The 23,609-nt window shown below is 41.4% G+C and overlaps 2 protein-coding genes across 3 annotated transcripts in view; one reads left to right on the top strand and one right to left on the bottom strand.

Moving 5' to 3' along the window:
• Positions 1–319: 319 nt before the first annotated feature.
• On the bottom strand, positions 320–18,887 carry LOC310892793 (uncharacterized protein; the record flags this gene model as incomplete). Its single annotated transcript, XM_083821028.1, has 6 exons — positions 320–8,036; positions 15,732–15,818; positions 16,458–16,584; positions 18,161–18,219; positions 18,302–18,729; positions 18,853–18,887. 6 exons carry the CDS (start codon positions 18,885–18,887, stop codon positions 7,876–7,878), a joined length of 897 nt encoding a protein of 298 aa, XP_083677154.1. The 3' UTR covers positions 320–7,875.
• Positions 18,652–23,609, top strand: part of LRIG3 (leucine rich repeats and immunoglobulin like domains 3) — a 43,620-nt gene continuing 38,662 nt past the window's right edge. Inside the window, exon 1 of one of the 2 annotated variants that reach the window (XM_083815387.1) lies at positions 18,652–19,085. In XM_083815387.1, the coding sequence (XP_083671513.1) occupies positions 18,886–19,085 (200 nt within the window). In that variant the 5' untranslated portion in view covers positions 18,652–18,885. Of the gene's footprint in view, positions 19,086–19,266; positions 19,916–23,609 lie in introns of those variants that run through there. The other variant, XM_083815388.1, reaches the window with a different exon arrangement.

Here is a 23,609-nt window from a genome sequence, read left to right as displayed (position 1 = left end):
AAAAACACCATCTCAAAAGCACCTCCAATCCAGAGCTCATGCTCTGCGCTACCGCTAAGAGAGGATTTTCTCTGGGTCTGCCATGAAAATCTCTAGACAGTTCTGATGGCTATGTTCAGAGGGAGCTGAAGGCAGTCACTACCTTTTCCATCCAGAAGTGACAACAAACAGTGTGAGAGCACCATTATTAATTTTATAATAATAATAATTTAAAAAAAAAAGTTAATATTAGGATTTACCTTACATTGAAGCAGATTTACAGCAACCAAATGAGGAAATCAGTGAAGGGAGTGCTGATTGCTGCAGTGAAATGGTTAAGAAAATCATCACAAGTTTTTTTTTTCAAATGCTGGCTGCAGATGTTAAGTCTACAAATAACCATGTTCTTTAAAAATCTATGAATCCGTGCTTGGTTAGTGAACTGCTTGGAAAATAAGTAAGAGCTCTTAGCATGCAGTTCCTGGCAGTATGCAGTGCACACTGTGCAGTGTGCCCTAGGGAGCTCCAGCAACCAACACAGAGACAGGATTTTGATAATTGCAGTCTTGGAATCAGGAATTTATTTTTAACCAGAACCTGACTGCTTCCATGGGCCAAAGTCACTTATTCAAATGTGCATTGGGAGTCAATGGCAGAGTTGGAAACTGAGTTTTGCCTTATATGCCAGAACTCTGGAACAGCACAGGGAGAGCACTCTTACTGCCACTTCCAACAGCTCACAAGGAACCCGCTCACAAGCAGCTCCACTCATGGTATCTGCCCAGCAGAAAACTATGTCCTCTGTGTACCCTGTGGCCTCTCCAGCCACAAGAAGTGATGCAGATGCCCAGACAGAGCTCCCAAGGGAACACATGGCCATCTAGGTCTCAGGCTGTAGAGTGTGCCTGAGCTTTCCGCCAGTGTCTGATGGCAGCAGCAAGCACACCTGTAGGATGTGTGCACAGGTAGAAGAACTACTCAGCATGGTCACAGAGCTTTGGGAAGAGGTTGGCAGGCTGAGGAGCATCAGTGAGTCTGAGAAGGGGATCGACTGGTAGAATCATACTCTAGTGTCCTTGAAACTGATGTGCCAGCCAGGCACAACACAAGACATAAAGTATCCCCTACCCTCTTGCCACCAGGCAGTAGATGGGGACCTAAGAGACGGGGGAATGGAAACAGGTTTCTGCTCAGGGCAGGAGGCAAACCCCATCCCTGCCCACCTCACCTTCCCAAGTGCCCTTACACAACAGATATGCGGATCTGGAACTTGATGGACAAGCAAATGGTGATGTGGATGAAGGTCCATCCAGGCTGGAGTGTTGCTTAGGGCAAGTCAGCCTACTCCTGTTATCATGAGCACCTCCATCACACACACACACACACACAATATATATATATATATATATATAATAATAAAAAATAATAGTAATAACAAAAGAATGGTTGTCATAGGGGACTCCCTTCTGAGGGGAACTGAGGGCCTGACATGCCGACCAGACCCCACACACAGGGAAGTCTGCTGCCTCCCCGGGCCTGGGTGAGAGATGTTACTAGAAAACTCACTAGCCTCATACTGCCCTCTGATTATTATCCATTATTGGTTCATCATATTGGCAGTGATGAAGCAGCAAAGAAAAGTCCAAGGGCAATCAAAAGGAACTTCAGGGTCTTGTGGCAATTGGTTCAAGGATCAGAGGCACAGGTAGTGCTGCCCCCTGTCCTTCCAGTAGCAGAGAACAATATTGAAAGGAACAGGCAGACCCAGATGATCAATACATGTCTCCAAAGCTGGTGTCACTGGCAGAATTTGGGGTTTCTTGATTGTAAGATGGTCTGCACAACATCAAGCTCAGGAGAAAAGGATTTTTTGTGCAAGACTTAGCAGGGCTGGTCGATACAGCTTCAAACTAGATTCAAAGGGTAAAGGTATAAAACCAGGTTCACCAGTAATAAGTTATGAGATAGCATGTCAAAATGTGAGGGTCTGTGTGCTAGTGAGATCCTTCGGTCTGCTCCATGAGGTGCTGGGTACAATGAAGCACATTGAAATGTTTCTATACCAATGAATACAGCATGAGGAACAAGCAAGAGGAGCTAGAAGCCTTGGGTCAGTCCCAGAGCTACAACATCATTGGTGTAAGAAAAACATGGTAGGATGAGTTCTGTGACTGGTCTGTTACAATGGATAGTTATAGGCTCTTCAGGAGGGATAGGCAGGGAAGGCGAGGAGGGGCTGGACTGTATGGAGCTCGCAGTTGGTAATGACACAGTTGAGAGACGCTGGATAAGGATTAAGGAACAAGCAAATAAAGGGGATGTCGCTTTGAGAGTCTACTGTAGACTACTCAGCCAGGATGACAACACTAATGAATTATTCTTTAAGGAACTAAGAACAAGCTTTAGATCAGCCACCCTTGTCCTTATGTGTGACTTCAACTTGCCGTATGTTAACTGGGAATATCACACAGCTGATACAAACAGGTCCAGGAGATTCCTAAAACATCTTGATGATATAACTACTTGGTATAGATACTAAGGGAGATGAGGAAAGGTGTCTTACTGATTTGTTGCTTGTAAACAGAGAGGATCTTGTGGGTCCAACAGTCCCCTGTTGGATCCTGATGCTGTTCGCCATTTTAGGGAGAAAATTTGTGTGGCCAAAGCTCAATTAGAGGTGAAGCTGGCCAACACTGTGGGGGACAATACTTTATTTGTTTATTTATTTATTAACAGCAAAAGGGGGACCAGAGATGACATTGGTCCGTTACTCGATGAGGATGATCACCTCACAAATAGGGACATAGATAAAGCAGAGAAGTTTAATGCCTTCATTGCCTCTGTCTTCAACACTGATGAAGACAATGTTGAAGACAGCTCTGGGATCCCTGGGGCCCTGAGTTGAAGGAATGTTACTGCGGTAATGATAACTCCCAGTCAACCCCAAACTTGTGCAGGATTTGCTGCTCCACCTGGATGCATATAGTTTTATGGGGCCTGACAGGATTCATCCCAAGGTACTCAGAGCTGGCTGATATCGCAAGACCTCTCTCAATTATTTTTCAACAGTTGTGGGAATCTGAAGAGGTCCCAAGTGGGCTGGAAGCTGGCAAACATTGTTACAATTTTCAAGAAGGGCAAGAAAGAAAACCCTGGTAATAACAGGCCTGTCAGTCGCACTTCAGTGCTTGGTAAAATTATGGAGAAAATTATTTTGGGAGTTATTGAAAAACACCTAAAAGACAATGCAGTCACTGGTGACAACCAACATGGGGGTCACAAGGGGAAAGTCCTGTTTAACAAACTTAATTTCCTTTTATGACAAGGTCACCCACCTGATTGACCAGCGGAAGACAGTTGATGTAATCTTTTGGATTTCAGCAAATATTTTGATACTGCTTCTCCCAGTACGCTTCTGGACAAAATGTCCCGCATACAGCTAGACAATGCATAATACTATGGGTAAACAATTGGCTGATGGATTGGGCTCAAAGGATTACAGTAAATGGGGTTACATCACGCTGGCGGCCCGTCACTAGTGGGGTTCTGCAGGGCTCCATTTTAGGGCCAGATCAATTTAATGTTTCCATAAATGACTTGGATGCAGGACTTGAAGGTATACTATGTAAGCTTGAGGATGACACTAAATTGTTAGAAGCTGTTGACACTCTTGGGGGTAGAGGAACATTGCGGAGAGATCTTGACAAATTACAGGGCTGAGCAATCACCAAAAACATGAAGTTTAACAAGAGCAAGTGCCGGATTCTGCACCTGGGACAGGGCAACCCTAGATATACGTACAGTCTGGGGTACGAAAGGCTGGAGAGCATCCCCACAGTAAGGGATCTGGGGGTTCTGGTCGACAGCAAGCTGAACATGAGCCAGCAGTGTGCCTGGGCAGCCAAAAGGGCCAACCATATCCTAGGGTGCATCAAGAACAACATTGCTAGCTGGTCAAGGGAAGTGACTGTCCCACTCTGCTCTGTGCTTGTGAGGCCTTACCTCAAGTACTGTGTGCAGTTTGAGACACCACAGCATAAGAAGGACATAAAACTATCAGAGAGTGTCCAAAGGAGGGCTACAAAGATGGTGAAGGATCTGGAGGGCAAGACATATGAGGAGCAGCTGAGGTCCCTTGGTTTGCTGAGCCCAGAGCAGAGGAGGCTGAGGGGAGGCCTCATGGCGGCCTGCAGCTCCCTCACGAGGGGAGCGGAGGGGCAGGCGCTGAGCTCTGCTCTCTGGGGACAGCGACAGGACCCGAGGGAACGGCATGGGGCTGGGACAGGGGAGGGTCAGGCTGGGTGTTAGGGAAAGGTTCTGCACCCAGAGGGTGGTCGGGCACTGGGACAGGCTGCCCAGGACAGTGGTCATGGCACCGAGCCTGCTGGCGTTCAAGAAACATTTGGACAACACTCTCAGACATACGGCCTGATTTTTGGGTGGTCCTTTGCAGAGCCAGGAGTTGGACTCAATGATCTTTGTGGGCCCCTTCCAACTCAGGATATTCTATGATTTTATGAACTCTGTGCTGAGGCTACTCTTATGTGACTGGATAGAAGCTGTATTTACCAGGTTCATAATCAAGAAAATATATGTGGAGCACTATCCTTGCTCATTTAAAATCAAAGCAGAGATAAACTTTTTTTTTTTTTTCCTGAGATGAAGGAAATTTAAGTATGGACTTGAATTTATTTTATTTTGGGTGGAGGGGGGCAGGAGGGATGATGACATTGGCAGTTTCCTTAAAAAAAAAACAACTGCAAATATAGATTTTCATTTTTTCTACAGAGAAGTTTGATAAACTTTTAACACACATTTTGCCCAAGGCTAAGACAGTCTTCATTGCTTATGTAAGGGAGAGAATGGAGACCTATTGGACCTGTCTACAGATATCTCGAGTCTCTCCAGCACCTTATGACTCTTCACTCTGTGGAAGCTGCTGGCTTTGGATAACACATTTAAGAGATGGAAAGCAAAAGGTGAGGGAGCCCATCTGCTAGCCACAGGAACTTCCCCTGCTATCCCCATGTATTTCCCAATGGAGATCCAAGCAAGAGTTAGCACCTGCTGTAAAGCCTGAGGCACAAATAGCTTCCCCCCTGTCCTACCTGGCTGTAGCTGAGAGCTGCTGGGGGCCTTGGCTCCTGGCAGCCACCTTGGGTGGTCACACTGCAGGGACTGCACTGGGCACATTAAAGAACAGGCTCTAAACTGGACCCTAGCTTTCCTCATGTCTGTGAATCCAAGAATCACAAAATACCCACCTACATTTAGGGAGGAACAAAGCACAGACTTCTGTTGTTACTGAAATTTAACAAAATTATTCCAGAAATAACCTCACACCTCCACAGGCTACGTGATTCCCAGAAAGTGCCATCATTCACTGAACTGAAACACCTGATTTATTATACACAGGTGTGAGCTAATTATTACATATTTATTACTTATTATTTTACTATGTGTTTATTTTGGAGAGGCAATAGACTTTCAGTAATTAGGCCTGCACCCATTATGAAGCCCTATTTTAAGCTGCTTTGTACCTTTGACTTGCCTTAGCTTGAAATTTACCACATTTATTCTGTAGGCGGTGGGGAAAGGGTCTTGTTTAGTTTGAAAAATGAGTATGACCTACTGCTTCAGTTACTGGATTTCAATTCAGAAACAGCAAAGTTATTTTTCTTGCATATTTCATTAAAAAGGTGAAGGGTATGTTTGATGGAGGAATTACATCTATTTTGTTCGACTTTGACAAGTTCATTATGAAACTGCTGTCTCTAAAGCACATGGGCCTTAGTCCTGCCATGAGTTCCAGCTTTTCACTAGTCTGATCAGTCTGAACATCCACAAAAACTGAGTGAGTAAAGCAAACAGGTGTCCACCTAATCACAATTCATCCTCCAGATTCAGGAGTTTATGATCTGTTTTCCATTTTTCCCATGCATCATCCTCTGTCAGATCAATAGCATATTTGGTCATGAGACAAGGAAATAAACTACCTTCAGTTTGAATTGAAAAATTTTAAGTCCCTTACTGGTACCTATTGTTGCATTTAAGCAGTTTTGTGTGGTGTGTGTGTTTTTTTTTTTTTTTTTAATAATAGATTCTATTACCGAAAGCGCCCTCTTTTCTCATTATTTAAACACAAATCTGTGTCCCCCTAAACAAGGTCCTCCCCTTTTAGTGGTAGAACGGAGGAAAGTAAACCATGCAACAGTAGGTTCCCACCATTGCGACCAGGGATAGGATTGCTTTTTGTAACAATAGTATTTTCCCTCAATAATTCTTGCTTCCCTTTAAACCAATCAGGGTCAAGCCCTTGTAGTCCTCAAGTACAATTGTTTTAATCATGCTTCCCTCTCTTCAGCAAGTAAGTGGTTTTCACTCAATTTTGCTCTATTCCTTATGGAGAAAAAAAAAGTTTCTTAAAAAATTTAACACTTTTATAAATTTTAACAGAGAAAATCATTCTATTGTTGTTGGAATTTCTCTGGGTTCAATTTCCTCATTCTATTTGCTTTAAATATTTTATAGTTGCAACTACACCGTTACATAGTTTATAGTTATAAAAAAATTATTTAAAGCGGAAATAACTTCTAAAGAGACAAAACAAATTGTTAAATTACATTTTTTAATACAATAAACAGCTTTAGACTTCACATCGAGTCTCTCCTTTGTTTAGCTAACATCTTTAACATCTTTGTGACCTCTTTCAGCTGATGCCCAAAAGGTGCAAACTTTTCAGCAGACTAAAGGCTTTTTCGTGTGAAGCAAAGCTGTCAGCGATGGGCTGACAAAGTAATTACCAAAGGGCTTTCTATAAGGATTAGAACCCTTTAATATGCTGATTAATCAGCTTTTAAATAATGAATACCCTTGAGTAAGCCTTTCCAAGTAAATGAAATGTCTTTACTTGCTGGTATATGATAATGCTATTTGAAAAATCAATAGTGATTAATACCTGAAATGCATTAAGTGTACAAATATAATTATTTTCAGAAAGGAAAAAGTGTTTAGTAACATATTTACTGTTTATTTGTACTGCCTGGCTGATGCTTTATTCAGGGAATTTCTTTTTCTTCCAGGAGTAGGCAACAAGCATCCCGCTGACTTCAAGCCCTGCCAGGTAGCTGATTGTCTCAGACTCCATCCACAGTTATTCTACACATCGTGAGGGCTGCTTTGTGTTTGCACTTGGATCCTCTTAACTCCACCAGCTCAATAATGGACCTAAACAACTAGTTATTGAGGGCATTCAGCATCTCAAATTACTTGGCACTTTGAGAAAGTAAGTGATAACAGTCCTGCTCTTTCGAGCTCTAATTAGTGCTATGCATTGTAAATGGCTTCTGAAAGCTACTTATGATCTCCCAGGCAAAGGTAACCTCAAAAAGCAAATAAATAGCAGATGATTATTTTTTTAAAGACCAGTTATAATTATTATTCAATGTAATGTAGGAATATTCTACCGCTTCTTTACAAGGAAACATAATCACTTGTAAAGACTTCTAAACTTTTAAGTAGCAGGCCACTCCCACCCACATCTTTGCAAGTATTTACCAAGAGGAAAATGTCAAATGTTCTGGGTGAACCAGGACTGAGTCTTTTGTCTGTGCTTCCTGGTAAGCTCAGAAATATACTTACTTGATCTTTCACTTTTAAACCTACTTTTGTGTTAACTTTCCCGCCTTCCAATTATTCTCCTTTACTGCAATCTACATTTCAGGGTACAATTCTCTATTTATATCGATTTGGCTATTTAGATTAATTTTCTTCTGAAAACAAACCCAAAGCTCTTATGTCTGCCTTTGGAATTAAAATATCATTCACACGTCTAAAATTAAGTATGCGCATAACTGTTTGCAGAACAGAGCCTGAAATTACCTCCTGTCTCTGTTTCTAATATCTCCAGGCTGCGTTTATTATTTGCTGTCCTCTAATTTTTGTCCATTCTTTGAGATCACCAGTGAGAACAATAAATGTAAGCCTTGACATCCTACAGGACATTTCTCTCTGGTGTCTCCAGTCCCTTTGTTGTTCTTTTCTGAAGTTTCCAGCTGCTGCGACAGATCAATTACAAAACAGATCAAATCAACAGATCAATTACAAAACAAAACAAAAAATTAGATTTCATGGCACATATGTATTGACTGTTCTACTTTGCTCCCAGAATAGACCAAATACAGAACAATTCACCGAATTTAAGGCAGCAGTAGGACTGTTTTTAAAGTCACTGCTAGATACGATATCACTGTACTGTTAACTATGGGACACAACAGCATCATTCTCACTAGCTCCCTTACCTACAAACTTGGACTTTATATAAACATTCTTTTAGAATAAAATTTATAAAAGCCGATGGTTTAGCAACCTTGGGGAGAAATGTCAGCCTCTTTAAAGCCAGGTAATAAAACTCCCATCAGTTTCAGTTTCATACCCCTTATTTGAAGCTCGTTTGGTCTGTGTGTGGCAATAACATATTTCAAGTTTAGCATCAAAAAGACTGAAAATTCAGTTGTGTAACGATTTAGTGAGTTTAAAAGAGTGAAGGAAAGGTTCCTTCTTTGGGAACTTCTAACGCCCCAGCAGAGATGGTGTTTCTATCAGTCACAGAAACCTGTGGGATGCAGCAGGATTTTCAGGTTTTCCTGCCAGGCTGTTGAGCCTGAGGCTGCTATACAGTCTCAGCTGAAGGCTGCACTACCTGTGCTGGGAACTGACTGTGCTCCTTCTTCTAACAAAAACACACGCAGCGTATGAAGTTAAATATGTGTGATCACATGTGCAGAAAGTTTAAGTACATATAAAACATATTTGTATATGTATATAAATATGTGTGTTATATATGAATTTACAGGTATAATATACAAACGGGGGTCTGAGCTTTTATCTGCATATAATTCAAGTCAAGAAAGTAGGATTAAAAATGTGCCTTAGAGAACTGTAGCATACATGCAAACTTTGTGGCTTAGACAAGCTTCTGCAACACTAGAAATGGAAGAAGAACTTACAGTACAAGCACTGATGTACGTTGTCTGGACTCTTTTCAACTATTTTGCAGTTTTTGAGCCCCTATACGTTTTTTGCTGGCAATATGAATGCCTATCAGGTTTATGAAAATGAGCTTGTTTTTCTTGTAATTCTGGTTCCATGATCAGTAATACCCGACCTCTGCATTTCTGGAGTAAATGGAAGTGCACAACGGAACCAGATCAGGTGTGACCATGTAATTGTGTTCTGCAAAACTGGACAATATACTGTTTAATGCTATCTTTAGGATTTTATGCTAGATTTGTGTAAGCTATGGATAGATCAGACGTGATCCAGCACTAAGTTAAACCAATGGAGGGGGACAATATCTGAGCCAGCACCTTTTCAAGGGCAATGATACTCATGGAAAGAAATTGAATGCATTTAAGAAGCAGAGTGAGCTTTGTAGCTTAAAAGGACTATGCTGTTTCTAATCTCAGACTCGGTGCCCAAAACCTGGATTTACCACCATAATAAATCAGATTCTTCAGGCCACAGTTGATTTGATATGCTGTTTTCAGCAGTAACAACAGCCTAAGGTACACCCAGGACCCCTTGCCACTGGCTCCCTGTTCCATATCACAGTGCCTGGCACTTTTTGTGGCGCCACATGACAAGCTACATGAATGAACAGAGCCAGGTTAAAAATAACTTCAGAAAAAAAAAAAAAAAAAAGCAATATCTGGCTTCCTGCAAGGCACCACAGGCAGCTGTGCTCACACCGTGGAAAGGGTGGCAGGGGCAGGTCTGAGCAGGCAGTGGTGCTGAATGGGAAAATCTGCAGCCACAACTGCTTGAGAAAATGGTTATGAGGAACTGCTCACAGGGATACTCTGTTTGCACAGCATTCCCGCATCCTCCCAACTTGAAAAGTTGTCCATGGATGTAGAAAAGTCCTCTGGTGTATCAGATGTGCAATTTGCTGGAGAAGAGATGCTGGAGACAGCTTCGGACTTCCCATGCTTACTGAACAGCTGCAGCTATGATCATTTTCCTGTCAACTGTAGTCAGGTCTATTCCGCCAGAAATCTGCATGCTTAGATCCTAGTTCATGAAAGAGTTCTGGTAAGGAGGCATGCTCACCATCCATCCCAACAGGCTTTCAGTTTTGTATCCAAGACTCATTCTTAAATACATGCTCAAATCCTTTTCTGAATCAGGGTTTTTTACAATAGTCTGGAACTCAGACAGCTCTGGGGATCAGTGTGTGCCATTAAATAACGACAGCAAAAAAGTTTTTTTTGCATTTGCAAAGTAGTCAGTAATGGCTTCTTTGGTAGAATTATTCATTTGTGTGAGCTTCTCTAACACATTTTAAAATTAAGTAGATATATATAATTCATTTTTTAAAAATCTGTTTAAGAAAGTGAATTAGAGAATGAAGTATTTGAAAAGCATTGCAGTAAGTTTAAGAGACATAAAATGCAAAAAAAGTCAGACAGCTATACTTAAAAATTAAAAAAAAAAAATCCTACCACTTAATCTTTAACTGTTGCCCTTTTTTAAAATAACAACATACATTCAAAAGCTGTGCAAGAGATTATGGGTTTAGTCTTAACTCTGAATACCCTTTTTTGTTGATTGCATTTTAACATAATTTATGGTTTATTTTTTATGACACGTAGCCATATATATGGGTATAAAGCATACATTTATAATTTAAGAGATTAATTTATATACGAGCTGAAATATACACAAGACTAAGTTTCTTGGCTAGATCTCTTTTGATACTATTTTAAAGTTGTATTATTTTACTAATAATATGCAAGTCCAAAGGTTTAACATTGCCTCAGGAGAATTAGTCTCTGAGGAACACATTGCTCGCAGCTGCAGTGAAATATCCATCATTGAAAATTTCAGCACTTCTAATTCCATCTCAGTGACATCAGTCGGATAACTGAAATATTACTCACATGTGGTATTCAGGGAGTGTGTGTATGAAATTATCAAAATTCTAGGAAGGTAATTTTGTGTTTATCCTTAGCAGTCGTTTTCCAACAACAAAAAATCAGAATGAAAAATAATAGCGCAGTGGATTTTTTACATTATGATTAAAATAAGATGTAATTTTCCCTACGTTTAAAATGATCAGCAAGCCTCTTCCTGTTTACTTTTGTTTTTAGCTTTTGTTTCACAAAAATGAGAAAATTGTACTGTAGAATTAACTTAGCCAAGCTTAAGAAGACATTTTTTGATTTATAAATCATTGAAAGGATAACTCAATTATAGAGTATCTGCAATTCAATAAAAGCCAAAGCCATGGTTTCTTCAACACTGTTGCCTGATTTATGCCCAGCCTGATCAGATGTTAGAATCGCTTTGATTTTGACATGGCACACGTTGGCAAAGGCACCTAAAAACCTGTATTGTGTCTTCTTTTCCACTTAGGATGTGGTAGGATGCTGTTGTTTTTTCTCTGGAAGGTTGCTTTTTCTACTGCTCAGGTCAGGTACAGTCCAAAAAGAACAGTCCAGTAAGACACTGACCTATTTGGCTTGTAACACTGCTAAAGTATTGCACCCTTTTAGGCTATTTAGTTCTTCTCCATAGCCAGCAACAGCCACAGATGACAAAACTGCACAGACAGTCCCTGAACCAGAAGTTTCTTGTCTGGCAATGACAGCACATAACCAGAAAAGGACTTTGAGATTCAACATGTGCAACTCTCCGCACTCCTAAATATTTCCTTTGATAGATCAGAGAGTACAAAGAGGCCTAGGAAAGGGAACAGTGAGTGAGAGGAGCTGCCTAGGCTGCAGACCTAGGATGGAAAACAAAGGCAAAATTCACAACAGAAAACATTTATGTAAATGTTTGGTAACTGTTCTCTTTGCTTGCCCTGGAAGAAAACCCATCTGAGAATGTCACAGAGGGCCCAAGCCAAGAGAAGTGCCATGGCCATTAGTCAGTGCAGTGCACCTAGGATTGGAAAGCTGACAGCTAGCATGGCTATTTGGAAGGTATCATCTGCATTTCAGAAGAGTCTCAAACCATGTTGCCCTAATGTGAGAGATGTCAAAGAGGTCATAGAAAGTTTTGCTTGTGTAAGATTCATAAAAGGTGTCAGAGTGATGAAAATGGTATCCTTTGCAGTTTCTCCCCATTTAATACTAAGAAGATCAACACAAAGAGAGTTTTGCAGATGGTTGTTCACCAATCTGGCCAGCTGGTGCACAGTGCTGGTGTTTTCTGCAGCTCCTGCTGGGCTCTAGCTGGCGTCTGGCCCGTGCAGATCAGCACGCAGTATTTGCTGCTGTCTGATCCAGCCTGCTCTTTGATGCTCTGGCTCACAAAGCCAGACTTTATTGGTAAACATGGCTATTGCAAGTAACTGCTTGAGCATCTGAGTAAGTGGTGCAATGTCTGCTTGGCCTACTTCTTACCAGGTCAATGCTTGCTTATTTTGCTTTATCTAATAATTGCAAAGCAACAGGCAGCAGACAGCAGAAAGGGGGGAGCAAGGCCAGATGACACACAGTCTGCTATAACTCACCAGCTTCCCAGTGATAGCAACGGGATAGCTGTGCAAAATCTCAAGTGCTACTTGCTGTGCTGCAACACTGGGTATTCATTTTTTGAGAGCTTTAAACCATGTCCTCCTGAGCCTGTTATCAGCTTTCTGTAGCCCTCTCCAGTCCACTCCTTTTCTTTCCTTTCCTCCCCTCCCCTTATATCTGACCCCAAATGGCGTATGATACTTCACCTCAGCCCTCACCAGCCCAGCTGTCATTATTTAGTTCCCTCACATAGAAAACTCCAACTGATATATCCTAAATGCCTTCTGTGATGTTTCATTGTCGACACATACTTGTTTAGTTTGTGATACGTGACTAGATCCTTTTCACAGGGTGCCCATTTTGTATTTTGTTGATACTTCTCTTAAGTATAGCACTGCCCCCTAGTTTTACTAAATCTCATTTGATTTAATGTTAATAAATCCTTAATAGAACTTGTTACATCAGTAGACAACAAGCAAACTATTATATGGGTATAAAAAAATTGAAAACTACACCAATTCATATTTGTGAGAAATTTTGCTTGTTACTATTATAATGACACTTAAGATACCTACAATTTAAAAGGTTTAAGAAATATATATACATATTAGTCTATTTAGCTATTTAATTTTTATGTGTAAATGCATACAATGGGAATCATCTAAAAATACAGTATCTAATCTCAGCTAGTCATAAGGCTCTTTCCACTCAGTGGAGAGGGAGAGAAACCTCCAGGGGCTGATTCATTCAAAATGCCTTGATTGCTCATTTTAGAAAGGTAGTAATCACTCTCTGGAGGTGTCTTCCTCTATCCGCTGACTACAGAAGGAGCCAAGACAACTGCTTTAGAATAGATACCAAACTTCTAAATTGCTAAAATTACACAAGATGAATCCCAGCTGCAGCTCATTCCCTCTGGAACAGTCAATTAAATCTAAATTCTTCAAAGATTTAGGCCTTAAGTCCCACTGATTTCACACTGTGAAATTCTTACAGCCACTGACTTCAATGAGAGTCACACACCTAAACACAGTGCATACTTAATTTTGGAGGCCTCAGAACACTGACAAGAATCGTACCAAATCTGCCCATGATGATTTAAACAAATACTGCCTTCAAACATCCATGCATCTCCTCTGGCAGACGTTTCCATCCCCACTGCAGAAGGGAACGCATTAGTGCTTCAGCTGCAGTAACCCACTCACTGTAAGGAGGGGAGGAGAGAAGAACTGGAGGTGGTTGTATCTTGGAGAGCCACAGCTACAGTTGACTCAACGTGTCTTTCAGATTCCCCTTTTGGCCACTTCTTGATCTTTCTTACCACAAAACGTTTATTTATTTTAAAAGATTATTAAAAAAAAACCCAACGTACTAAAACAACTAGTAGAACAGACCTGGCAGGTGTTTTACTACAGTAGCACTATCCTGAAATTACTTCTACTTATTTTTATTCAAATTGACAACATCTCAACTTGAGTGCTCCTTAATGACATAAAACTAACTCTTCTTTTTTCCTCTTTGAAGTCACATCATTGTAGATGTTGATTGTTTAATTGTCCTTCCAATCATGCACTTAACTTCCCACTTAGCCCCATGCAGGACATGACTTGAAGACATTAACAATCGTCACTAATGTGGATTGCCTTAGGATGTTTAAGTTTATTTGTAATGGAGGCAAACAGTGTTTGGATGAATTCTATAAATGTTGAACATTTTCTGCCTTAGGCAAAGTTTTCAGTAAGAGTTCATACGGTTTTTCTGGTTGTAATCAGTACATTCAAATTATGCATAATTTGGTTTTCATGGTTTCAGTGTTGGATCACATAAAGTCAAGTTTAATTACTACCAAAAATAAATTCCTTTATGCACCTTGGGATATTCACTGTGGACTTATGATGCACTAGTAGGAGATTCACAATTGCTAGGAAATTATTTAAGAACAGTGTATTGCTTTTCCGCAAATGCAAGTGAAACTGCAGTGGTTAATCAGAGGAATTGAAATAAATGGTCATAAAGTTTTAATGCTATTATTAACTAAAAGTAATATCAATTCCTATACCAAATTGGCAGACGAAAAGGAGGGTGGGAAACCTCTGTATTTAGAAACATTTCCATGAAAAATATCACATGATGTGGGGTGAGATTCTTGTTTATATACACAAAGGGAAAAAGTGAAAAAGGTCTTCTGCTCCAACAGGGGAGGGACTCTTCGTGGGACTCTCTAGCAACTTCCAGACAGGTGCCTGCGGCAAAACCTTCTATTGCCTATTGCAAGCTATTTCATGTATGCAAGCAGTCTTCACAAAAAAAAAAAAAAAAAAAAACAAACTGTGTTCTGCTCTACTTTTTTTTTCTTTTTTTTTCAAAGCAGTTCGATCTCAACAGTCAATCTCTCCCTCCAGCTGTGGCCTTAGAAAAAGTTTTACTAGCCTTATGATTTCATTTATTTTTTTAAAATGGGTTAAGTAGGGGGAACCTGCAACAGAGAGTGGTGATTGTCTGAGGATGAATTCTTACTTCCTTCTCCCAAATAGTCAGTCATAAACATCTTCAGCTAGAAATAAAATGTCACTAGGAAGATTTAGGAATGAATAGACAGGACGTTAATTCTGCCAGTACTCCTGCAGGGGCATTTATGGATAGGAAGGTGGATAGATGGGCCACTGATTTCTATCTCACTTTATCTGAACTGAGATGTGTCAAAGCATAAGTAATGTTGTTCTGTTTTGCTTCTGCTTCTTGCTGCTGAATACTACCTAACTCACTTTATCTACCCATGAAAAGTAGAAAATCTGAAACAAATAGTAGACACAGTTTTGGATTACCTGGTAATCAAGGAGTACACAAGGACACTATGATGTCCTTAATGGACACAATCATTTAGTGGATGTAACCACTCACTCCTTTTGACCTTCTGACATAAATTCTGCAAATTTAACTGCATATAACCAAATAGAACTATATGTAATTGTCTCTTGAAGTGGCTTGACTCCTTTGAAAACTGACTAAACAAACTGAATTTAGATTAATCACATTGTTAAAGTTCCTAGTACTAGTAAAAGACATTCTAACTTTAAGACATAACAGAAAATGTATAGGATCTTAGTTGGTTTTACTTTCAGTCATCTGCTAAGCCAGCCTGATTTGAGGCAGACTTCTTCCAGAGGTAGGTTACTTGAAAGCAGTGCTTATTTTCAATGTGTTAATGATATGTAAAAAAAATCATACTTAGCTTATGGGTGTGTCTTTTGCCTGAAGTTAATGCATCTTTTAAACAAAGCATGTTTGGACTTGAATCTGTAAACGCTCGTTTATCTGATTTAAAATAATCAAGGAAAGAAAAAGACACCATTAGTCTCATCCCGTAACACCCATAACATCCCAATGAACGGTCTACAGTTCACTGTGTAACTTCCTTTCCTCCACTCCCAACTCACTCAGGCTACCACGCTGGTAGTCTTGTGGAGAAAACAGATCTCATTAGCCAAACAGAGAGCTTGAGGGTCTAGTTTTACAAGATTTTTTCTCTGCAGCCATGCTTCCCCTTTTTCAGCATTGTCCCCTCAGGCTGATCTATATTCTGGCTGCCAGGGAGAGGGCCTGTCTTTGCCTAAACAACCATCACCACTGATAAGCTTCCATGTACAGTTACATGGAAAACTGGAAGAAGGAATTATTCCAGCTCAGAATGAAAAGTGGTGGAGGTGGGAGATTGTTTTTTTTTTTTTGATGGGTTTGTAGCCAAATCATTCTCTTTGTCATGTTGACTTTGCAGTTACACTAATGCCAATGACAAACAAGGGTCGCTAGGAAGCCTTGTTACACGTAGAGGTAACAGGGTGAGGGAATGTGAGACCTTTCATTTTGATAGAAGCTTACTTAGGGCAGATATAGTCCAGCCAAACCCATGAAGAAGACATATGGGAAGTCTCCCATTAGTATTTACTTACGTACAATCATGGTGCACTCTCAGCCTAAAAGTAATGATGAAGAGACCCCTGGGTTTGGGGGCTGCCACCCTTGCAGCGTTCATATCAGTTGCAGAATTGGTTCCTGAGATTTCTGGAGAGAACAAATCTCCCTGTGGGAAGAAAGACTTCCTCTCATGGGCTCTGAAGGCATACAGGCATTTCAAAATTCATAATATAATCAGTTTTAAAATGCTTTTCTGAGTATTCAGAGAAAAGAAGCTGCAAAGACAAATGTGTTAATTTTCTGAATTGATTTACCTTTCTTAATTTAAAACAGCTTCATATATTACTAGCACTAAATATGCATTAGGTTGTGTGTTATAAGGGCACGGTATTCCATGAATGCATGAATGGTTTTCAAAATAACAAAACAGTTCTTGCCCTTTTCAGTATTTTCACTTTTTCCCCCGCTTTTTCTCTGATTTTTTCTTGTTCCATACTTCACATATATACCAGATATATTATTCACTGCTATCATAAACTAAGTACAGAATGCTTTGCTTGTATTTTTTCTTACCCTTGTATGTTAAAACTGACAGTTTAATGGCCCTGTTGCCACTTACCAGTGAATCACTGCCCTTGCCAACACTCAAGATAAGACAAGCTCGCTTTTCCCAAGTAAGAGGCACTTTGCTGTGTACTCCGGGAACTGTAGTACAGAGCTTGGTTACTTTAAATCAATTTTAATTTTAGTAAGGTGTGCAATAATTCTCTGGTGCGACATAAGGATCATCATCTTGAATTTTGATTACTCTGCAGAACTAGCAAATACAGCCTATTTTGCCTAAGCAATGAATGCAACACGTTCAAGTGTCTCCTGTATAATGGTGTGAGACAACTGCACAGCTAGAACAAATGCTAGCACTTTTGAAACAGAAGATTGCTAATGATGTATAGTTTTGAAAATCTGAATTTGGCACTGTACACATTTTTCCTACTGGATATGGAACAGCTCACTGTTTCACAGGCTTTGTTAATCTAATGTCAACCTAATGGCTTTGAAGGGAAGAAAAAGGCTTTAAAAAGAATGAATAATTATGGCATGCCAAACTTCCCAAGATAGTTTTCATTTGCGAGAAATAAGAGTAACTTGCAAATATACACTAGTTTTTGTCCTATGTTTCATTTGTTTGCTTGTTTGCTTTTACGTGTAGAAAAATGTTTATTTCTGCAGTGTTTGTTTGCTTTTCTGCAGTGATTTCCTTAAGGACCACCAGTGGTCAACTGATCAGAGGCTGAGAAAATACCACATCACTCTGTAAACCCTGTGCACCTGAAACAGTTGCGTTGACAGCGGCACGTGAGTGTTCTTAGTTATGGCATGCCTGCTTGGTTTGCAAATTCGGGATTTGTGATTTAAAATAAAACGTAGTTTCGTTTCTGTAATCTAACCTGTTCCCTGGGATACATATGGGAACAATAAAAAAGTTTCAGCCTTACATATCTCAGTAATGGAGGGAAGGGTCTCTCAGTGCTGCAGGACACGAGTGCCCAGGCCATCTCCCACCTCTTAGGTGAAATGTACATATGTAAAGGTGGGACACAAAGTGCTGGATCCATGCACTTTGATGCTCTGCTGCCGCTGAGCAGGGGCATGTGACGTCTCCAATAACTGCATCCACTCCAGGGTCTGGGCTTCCATATGGAACTTGAACAATAGGTATTTACTTAAATTACATAGATTACCTCAGAGATGTGGAATCTGTACGCCCTGCCTACTTCCCTGAACCTCTGGAGCTGGGATCCTGTGGGGAACATAATGGGCTTAATTACTGTGTCTGGACTAGCCGCGCAGGACCCGGAAGGCAGGAGTTAACCTCACCTCACCTTTTACATGCCAGTGACCCCAGCCTTGGCTGGGAACCTGCCGGGGCCTCCGGAGCAGCTCCGGGACCGCTCCGACCGGCGCTAAGCGGGCTCGCTGGGAATCCCGGGCGCAGCACGGCCCCGCCGCGCTCGCCCTCAGGCCCCGGGGCCCGCCGCGCTGCCAGGCCCGGCCCTCAGCCGCCTCCCGGGGCTGGAAGCGGGGCCCGGGCACCCCCGGCGGGACCCGCCTGCCCCCGCCGCCCGGAGCCGGGGCGAGGCCGGGGGGCGGCCCGGGGCTGTTGCTGTCACACGGCAGGGGGAGGGGGCTGCGGGCGGGGCGGGCCGCGCCGTGCTCGGGGCTCCCCCGGCCGGGCGGAGGCGGGCTGAGGCGCTGCAAAGTTTGCCGAGTGGCTGGCGGCGCTGCGTGCCCCCCACTCCCCCCTTCTTCCCTTCACTTTTTTTTTTTCTTTTTTTCTTCTTCTTTCTACCCTCACTGCCTTCCCTCCCTCGGCGGTGGCTCCGGGGCATGCACCCGCGCTGAGAGGCTGTGTCAGCCGGGCTGCTCGACGGACGGGAGCAGCGCGGGCAGCGGCTCCGAGCCCGCCATGCCCCGCCGGCACCGCGCCGCGCCCGCCGCCCTCTTCCTCCTCCTCCTCTTCCTCGTCCTCCTCCTGCTGCCGGTGCTGGGGGGCAGCCCCGCCGCCCGCTGTCCCGTGCCCTGCCGCTGCGCCGGGCACCTCGTCGCCTGCAGCCGCCTGGAGCTGAGCCGAGTGCCCGAGCGGCTGCCGCGGGGGGCGGTGCAGCTGTGAGTATGGGGGGCTCGGTGCTGGGGTGGGGGGGTGCCCGTCCGCCATCTTCTGCCCCTCGGGGTGCCTCGGTCCGCGGCCGAGGAGGGCAGGGGGTCGGGGGGGAAATGTCGGGTTTGTGGCCGAGCGGGGCGAGTGTGGGGAGGGATGGATGGAGGGAGGGAGGGAGGGAAGGAGGGGGCCGGCTGTCAGCGAGCACCGAGCAGCGCGAGCCCTCCGCGCCTGGCCGACGGCGCTCGCCCTGGACCCCGTGAAGGAGGGGGAGCAAAGTTGTTTTACTGACTTTCTCGGGGAACGTGCAAAAATCGCCAAGTTAAATCGATTTCTGAGTCAGGAAATAAAAACCAAACTTTCATATTGGCCTGGGTTTTATTTGTGCAGCTCTTGGGCTTCGTTCACTGATGGTTTTGGTTTAAACAACTTTACTAGGGCTGGACCTCGCCAAGTTTGGTTCGGTGACACGGGTTTATGAAACTTACTAGCACGTAGTGAAATGCCATGTGTAGAAAACTTACCTGCAGTGACAAACTTTTATGGACAAAGCATAAATCACGAAAGCTTTCTAAAAGCTTGAAAAGTGCTGAGGGACTTCGCACATTTGTTTTTAATCTCTTGTCACTCTGGTATCTTCTATACTAGTTGTATTAATTTTCTATTACATTTCCAAAGCAGATCGAGATAAGGACTTTAAAGTAAACAGGAAGACTTTCAATTAGCTGTGGCTAATTCTGTTCAATTGCCTCGTCTGGAGGTCATGCTGCTTTACTCATGAAATGTGGATGGCTGTATTGACACCATATGGAACTGAACATACGAATGACTCCAGGAGGTGAATATTTCCATGAGCAGTGTAGGAAAGTGTGAGGGGAAAGAAACTTTTTTTTTTTCCCTTTTGGCTTATGTGTTTGAAGCATATGAATCAAATACCGGATCTGCTTTACATTCAACAACTGGTTTTGCTTCTTATTAAATTTCATCCCTCCTGTTCTTTTGAACTATTTCAGTTACCTAACGTAACTGAGTTAAACTAAAAACTGACGTTTTTAAAAAAAAAGCAAATGGAAAAATCACAGAACTTTCATTTGTAGAGCTGTTTTAAAAAGTATTTTGCATTAGCAGTAATTAAATTTGTCTATTCCACTTACTTTACCGAGAGACAATAAAACACATTGCAGAGCTTTTTTGTTAGCACAAGGGAGGTTTTTCTAATTAGAATTCCCTTGGTAGTGTAAATTGTCCTTATGTAAGTTCACATTCCTTTAAAAGTGTGAGAAAATAAGTTCCACTTGTATAAATAAGCTTTGGTCTGTTGTAAGAAACCCCGCTGTGATTACTCATTGGACAGCTGTGTCACTTGGTCTTAAACTCACAGGAGTACATCTTTGTAGGTGTCACCAAGCCATGTGGTCTGGCTGCTTTTGTGGTTTTTGTTTGTGTCAAATGCCTTAGAAGTACCCTGCTCTTTCTTCCTTCCCCTCTTCTGAATAAGGGGACCAGGGGGAGCGTGGCGTTGTCTGTTACCTCCAGCTACTCAGCTGCTTGGAGCTTTGATTGCACAATGTGTACAGTTATAACGCTCTTCTTTTTTACATACGCAAAAAAGGTTTGAATAGCCTGGATTATTGTTGCAACAAACTATGCATTTACAAATTGTAAAAGACTGTTTATGAATTTTATTGGTATATGGTGACTGTGTTTTCCATGGGAGTCCATAGCATTTATAGCCAAAGGCTAGTAGTTTAATTGCATTATTTCCAATACTCTTCAGAAAACAACTCTTACACCATGTTCTCAGCACAGGCAGACAAGGTCTCCCAGGCAGAGTAGTGAAAGCTCTTGTGCTTGAAAAGGTGTAGGCCCATGTTGGGCTTAACACCTTCCTCTGACCAGCTGTCTACACATCCAGACAGAAAGTACATCTGATGAAGTCGGCTTTTGAAGCAAGCTCTGTTTGAATCTCCCCTTCCTTTTGTATTCATAACCTCTGGTGAAATAAACCAAGAGTTTATGATGTGGAAAATGCTGTGTGACATTCTAGTGGGTGAAGGGGGAAATCAGGAGATGAACCTGAATACTGAGTTATGTTCCCCGTTTTCATAGCAAATGTGAGACTACTGCTTTCTACATAAATGGCTTTATGAAATGGGGTGTAAACAGGGTATAATTGCCAGCTTTGCTGTGACTTTAGCCGTAAATACCATCTTTTGTAATGCGGCCTTCACAGATGATAACAATCCACAGATAAATATTTGTAGTGACTTTGTGTACAAATGGTTTTAAAGTCAGATTTCAATTTACTTCTAGTATGTGTGTCCCGAGATGGAGAGAACGTTTTGCTGTGTTAGAGCTGCTGATGTTTCATAGCCAGAAGTGGAGGGAGGAAGAGAGTTTGAACACTGGCCAGTGTCCTCAATGTTTGCAAATTCTCAGAGGCATTGTCGAGTATGCCTTGCCAGGTTCACCTAGGAATGCTAAAAACTGTCAGCAAGACAGAAGGGAAAATCTGAAAGATGGCTTTCACTTGTGTTTGTATTACATCTTTAGTATTTACATTTTATAAATCCTCTAGTTCTTTACCAGAATTGCCAGAAAAAAGGGCCGTATGGTTTTCACAGCTGTTTTTCAATATTTTCCAGACTAAAACTTGAACATAGCAAGCTGATTTATGAGTCACTTTGGATCAGTGTCTTAAAACAGCTACAGCCTGGCTTTTTGTTTTTCAGCTCTCCTGATTTCTGCTGAATTAGCAGCTCTATAGGCCCCAGTGGGACTGATTAAGAAGCTGTTGCTGGATTTGCATTTTAAAATTTGACTTGGGGCTCAGGTTTCGGAGTTCTCTAAGGAAGAAGATGATAATCGTAACTAAGTGTTGTAAATTAAGTTAGTCTAAAAGTTATATTTATAAAATGTGTGAAGAAACACTCACCCTCTCCCTTTATGCATTAGGCCTTCCTTTCCGTTTTTTATCATATAAAGATTGATGTTCAGAGTTATGTTTTAGTTTTTGAATGCAGAAACTGAGTTGTGAAAGGTGTTCATATGAAAGGAATGACGTATAGAAAATATTTTCTTTCATTAAACAGGTTCTTAAAGGGCCTCAAACTGTGGCATTCTTTTTAAAGTAGGTAGAATCCCTTAAAAGCTTGATCACTTTCATTAGAATCTGAGGTGAAGAACAAGCATACATTTTTTTATTGTTATAAAGAATTTCTTAATAAAAATATAGTTTCTGAGGGTATTCACTATTACATCTGTAATGGCTTTTGAAATTCTAGAAGTAGAAGAAATCACGGAGGAGGTTTTCTCCTCACTTGTAATGTGGTTTCAACAGACAAGGAAAATTCAGAAATGGAAAATGCGTGGTAATAATCTTAGTACTTTGTCAGTGTTCATTTCTAAGCAAGGGAAAAATACTGATTCATTTTCAAATCTTTTCCTTGTATGTGTTTTAAGGCACATGGAGAAATGCATTGAATTGAAATGCACTTGTAGCTTTGGACAGGGATGCTAGAGTTTTATATTTTAAAAATGCCTCAGATCCATTGTTTGTAAGTCTCAGAAACTTCTTTAGGCTTCAGCTTCACTTATAATACATGTCTTTTACTAATGTTCTAACTCTTGGTTCACTTTCAGCCTTTCTGATTTAACTTACAAATGTAACTTGCAAGGCTTTTTTTTTTTTTTCCTGAAGCTTCTCATGTCAGCAGTACTGAAATAATATTTACAAAAATACATCCAATTCATACTTTATGCAACAATTCGTAGACAAACATGTATACAGCTATGTGAAACACGAAGTTCAGTATTGTCTGGAGTTTGTTGTTACCGTTTTGCTTTGGCCTTTTTTTGGGTGCAGTTTGTGTTTGACAACCTGTTGTGAGTAAACCAGGAATAAGAATTTGTATGGATGTGTTTTTTAAAGTAGGTGCTACATGGAAAATCTGAGAGTGTTAAAATCTTTAGTGTTAAAAGGCAAACACAAAAGAATAGTTTGAAACCTAGTGCAAGTTGTTACGCTCACGGTTGCCTTGATAGACTCCAGATGGATGTGAGCTTGAGCTATGAGTGAAAGTGTCTGGCTCCAGTGTGGTGATCATGCACAGCAGTGGTTGTAATTGCAGGATTTTTATAGTTTAAGGACTCTGCCAGATTTTTTTTCTTTTTTTAAACATGTTATAACTCCAGCAGAACAAATCTACTCACGTCTGTTACTGTCTGGTGGGTCCTTTAGGCAAACGTTTTAAATAAACCTTTTGCAGGGTTTTTAGATGAAATGAAGAAATGCAGGTTTTTAGCACTAATGTTGAAAGCTCTTTGTTGAAATAATTACTGATCCCGAAGTCTTGTCTAAAGTATGAAGAGCAGTAACAAATTAGGCACTAACAGCCATGGCTTCACTAAATTTTGGCTGTTTATTTGCATAGTTCTTATAATCCGTACAGTCTAAAGCCAAATACCGAGTTAAGTTTAAGGGTAAAAATTGTCTCTGCTTTGTCTGCTTTAAAGGAACAAGTTAGATTCCC

This window comes from Anser anser (genome assembly GCF_964211835.1).
Source record: "Anser anser genome assembly, chromosome: 1".
NCBI classification, from domain to species: Eukaryota; Metazoa; Chordata; class Aves; order Anseriformes; family Anatidae; genus Anser; species Anser anser.
The sequence above is the reverse complement of the archived record's forward strand: the minus strand, read 5'-3'. Positions and strand labels throughout refer to the sequence as shown.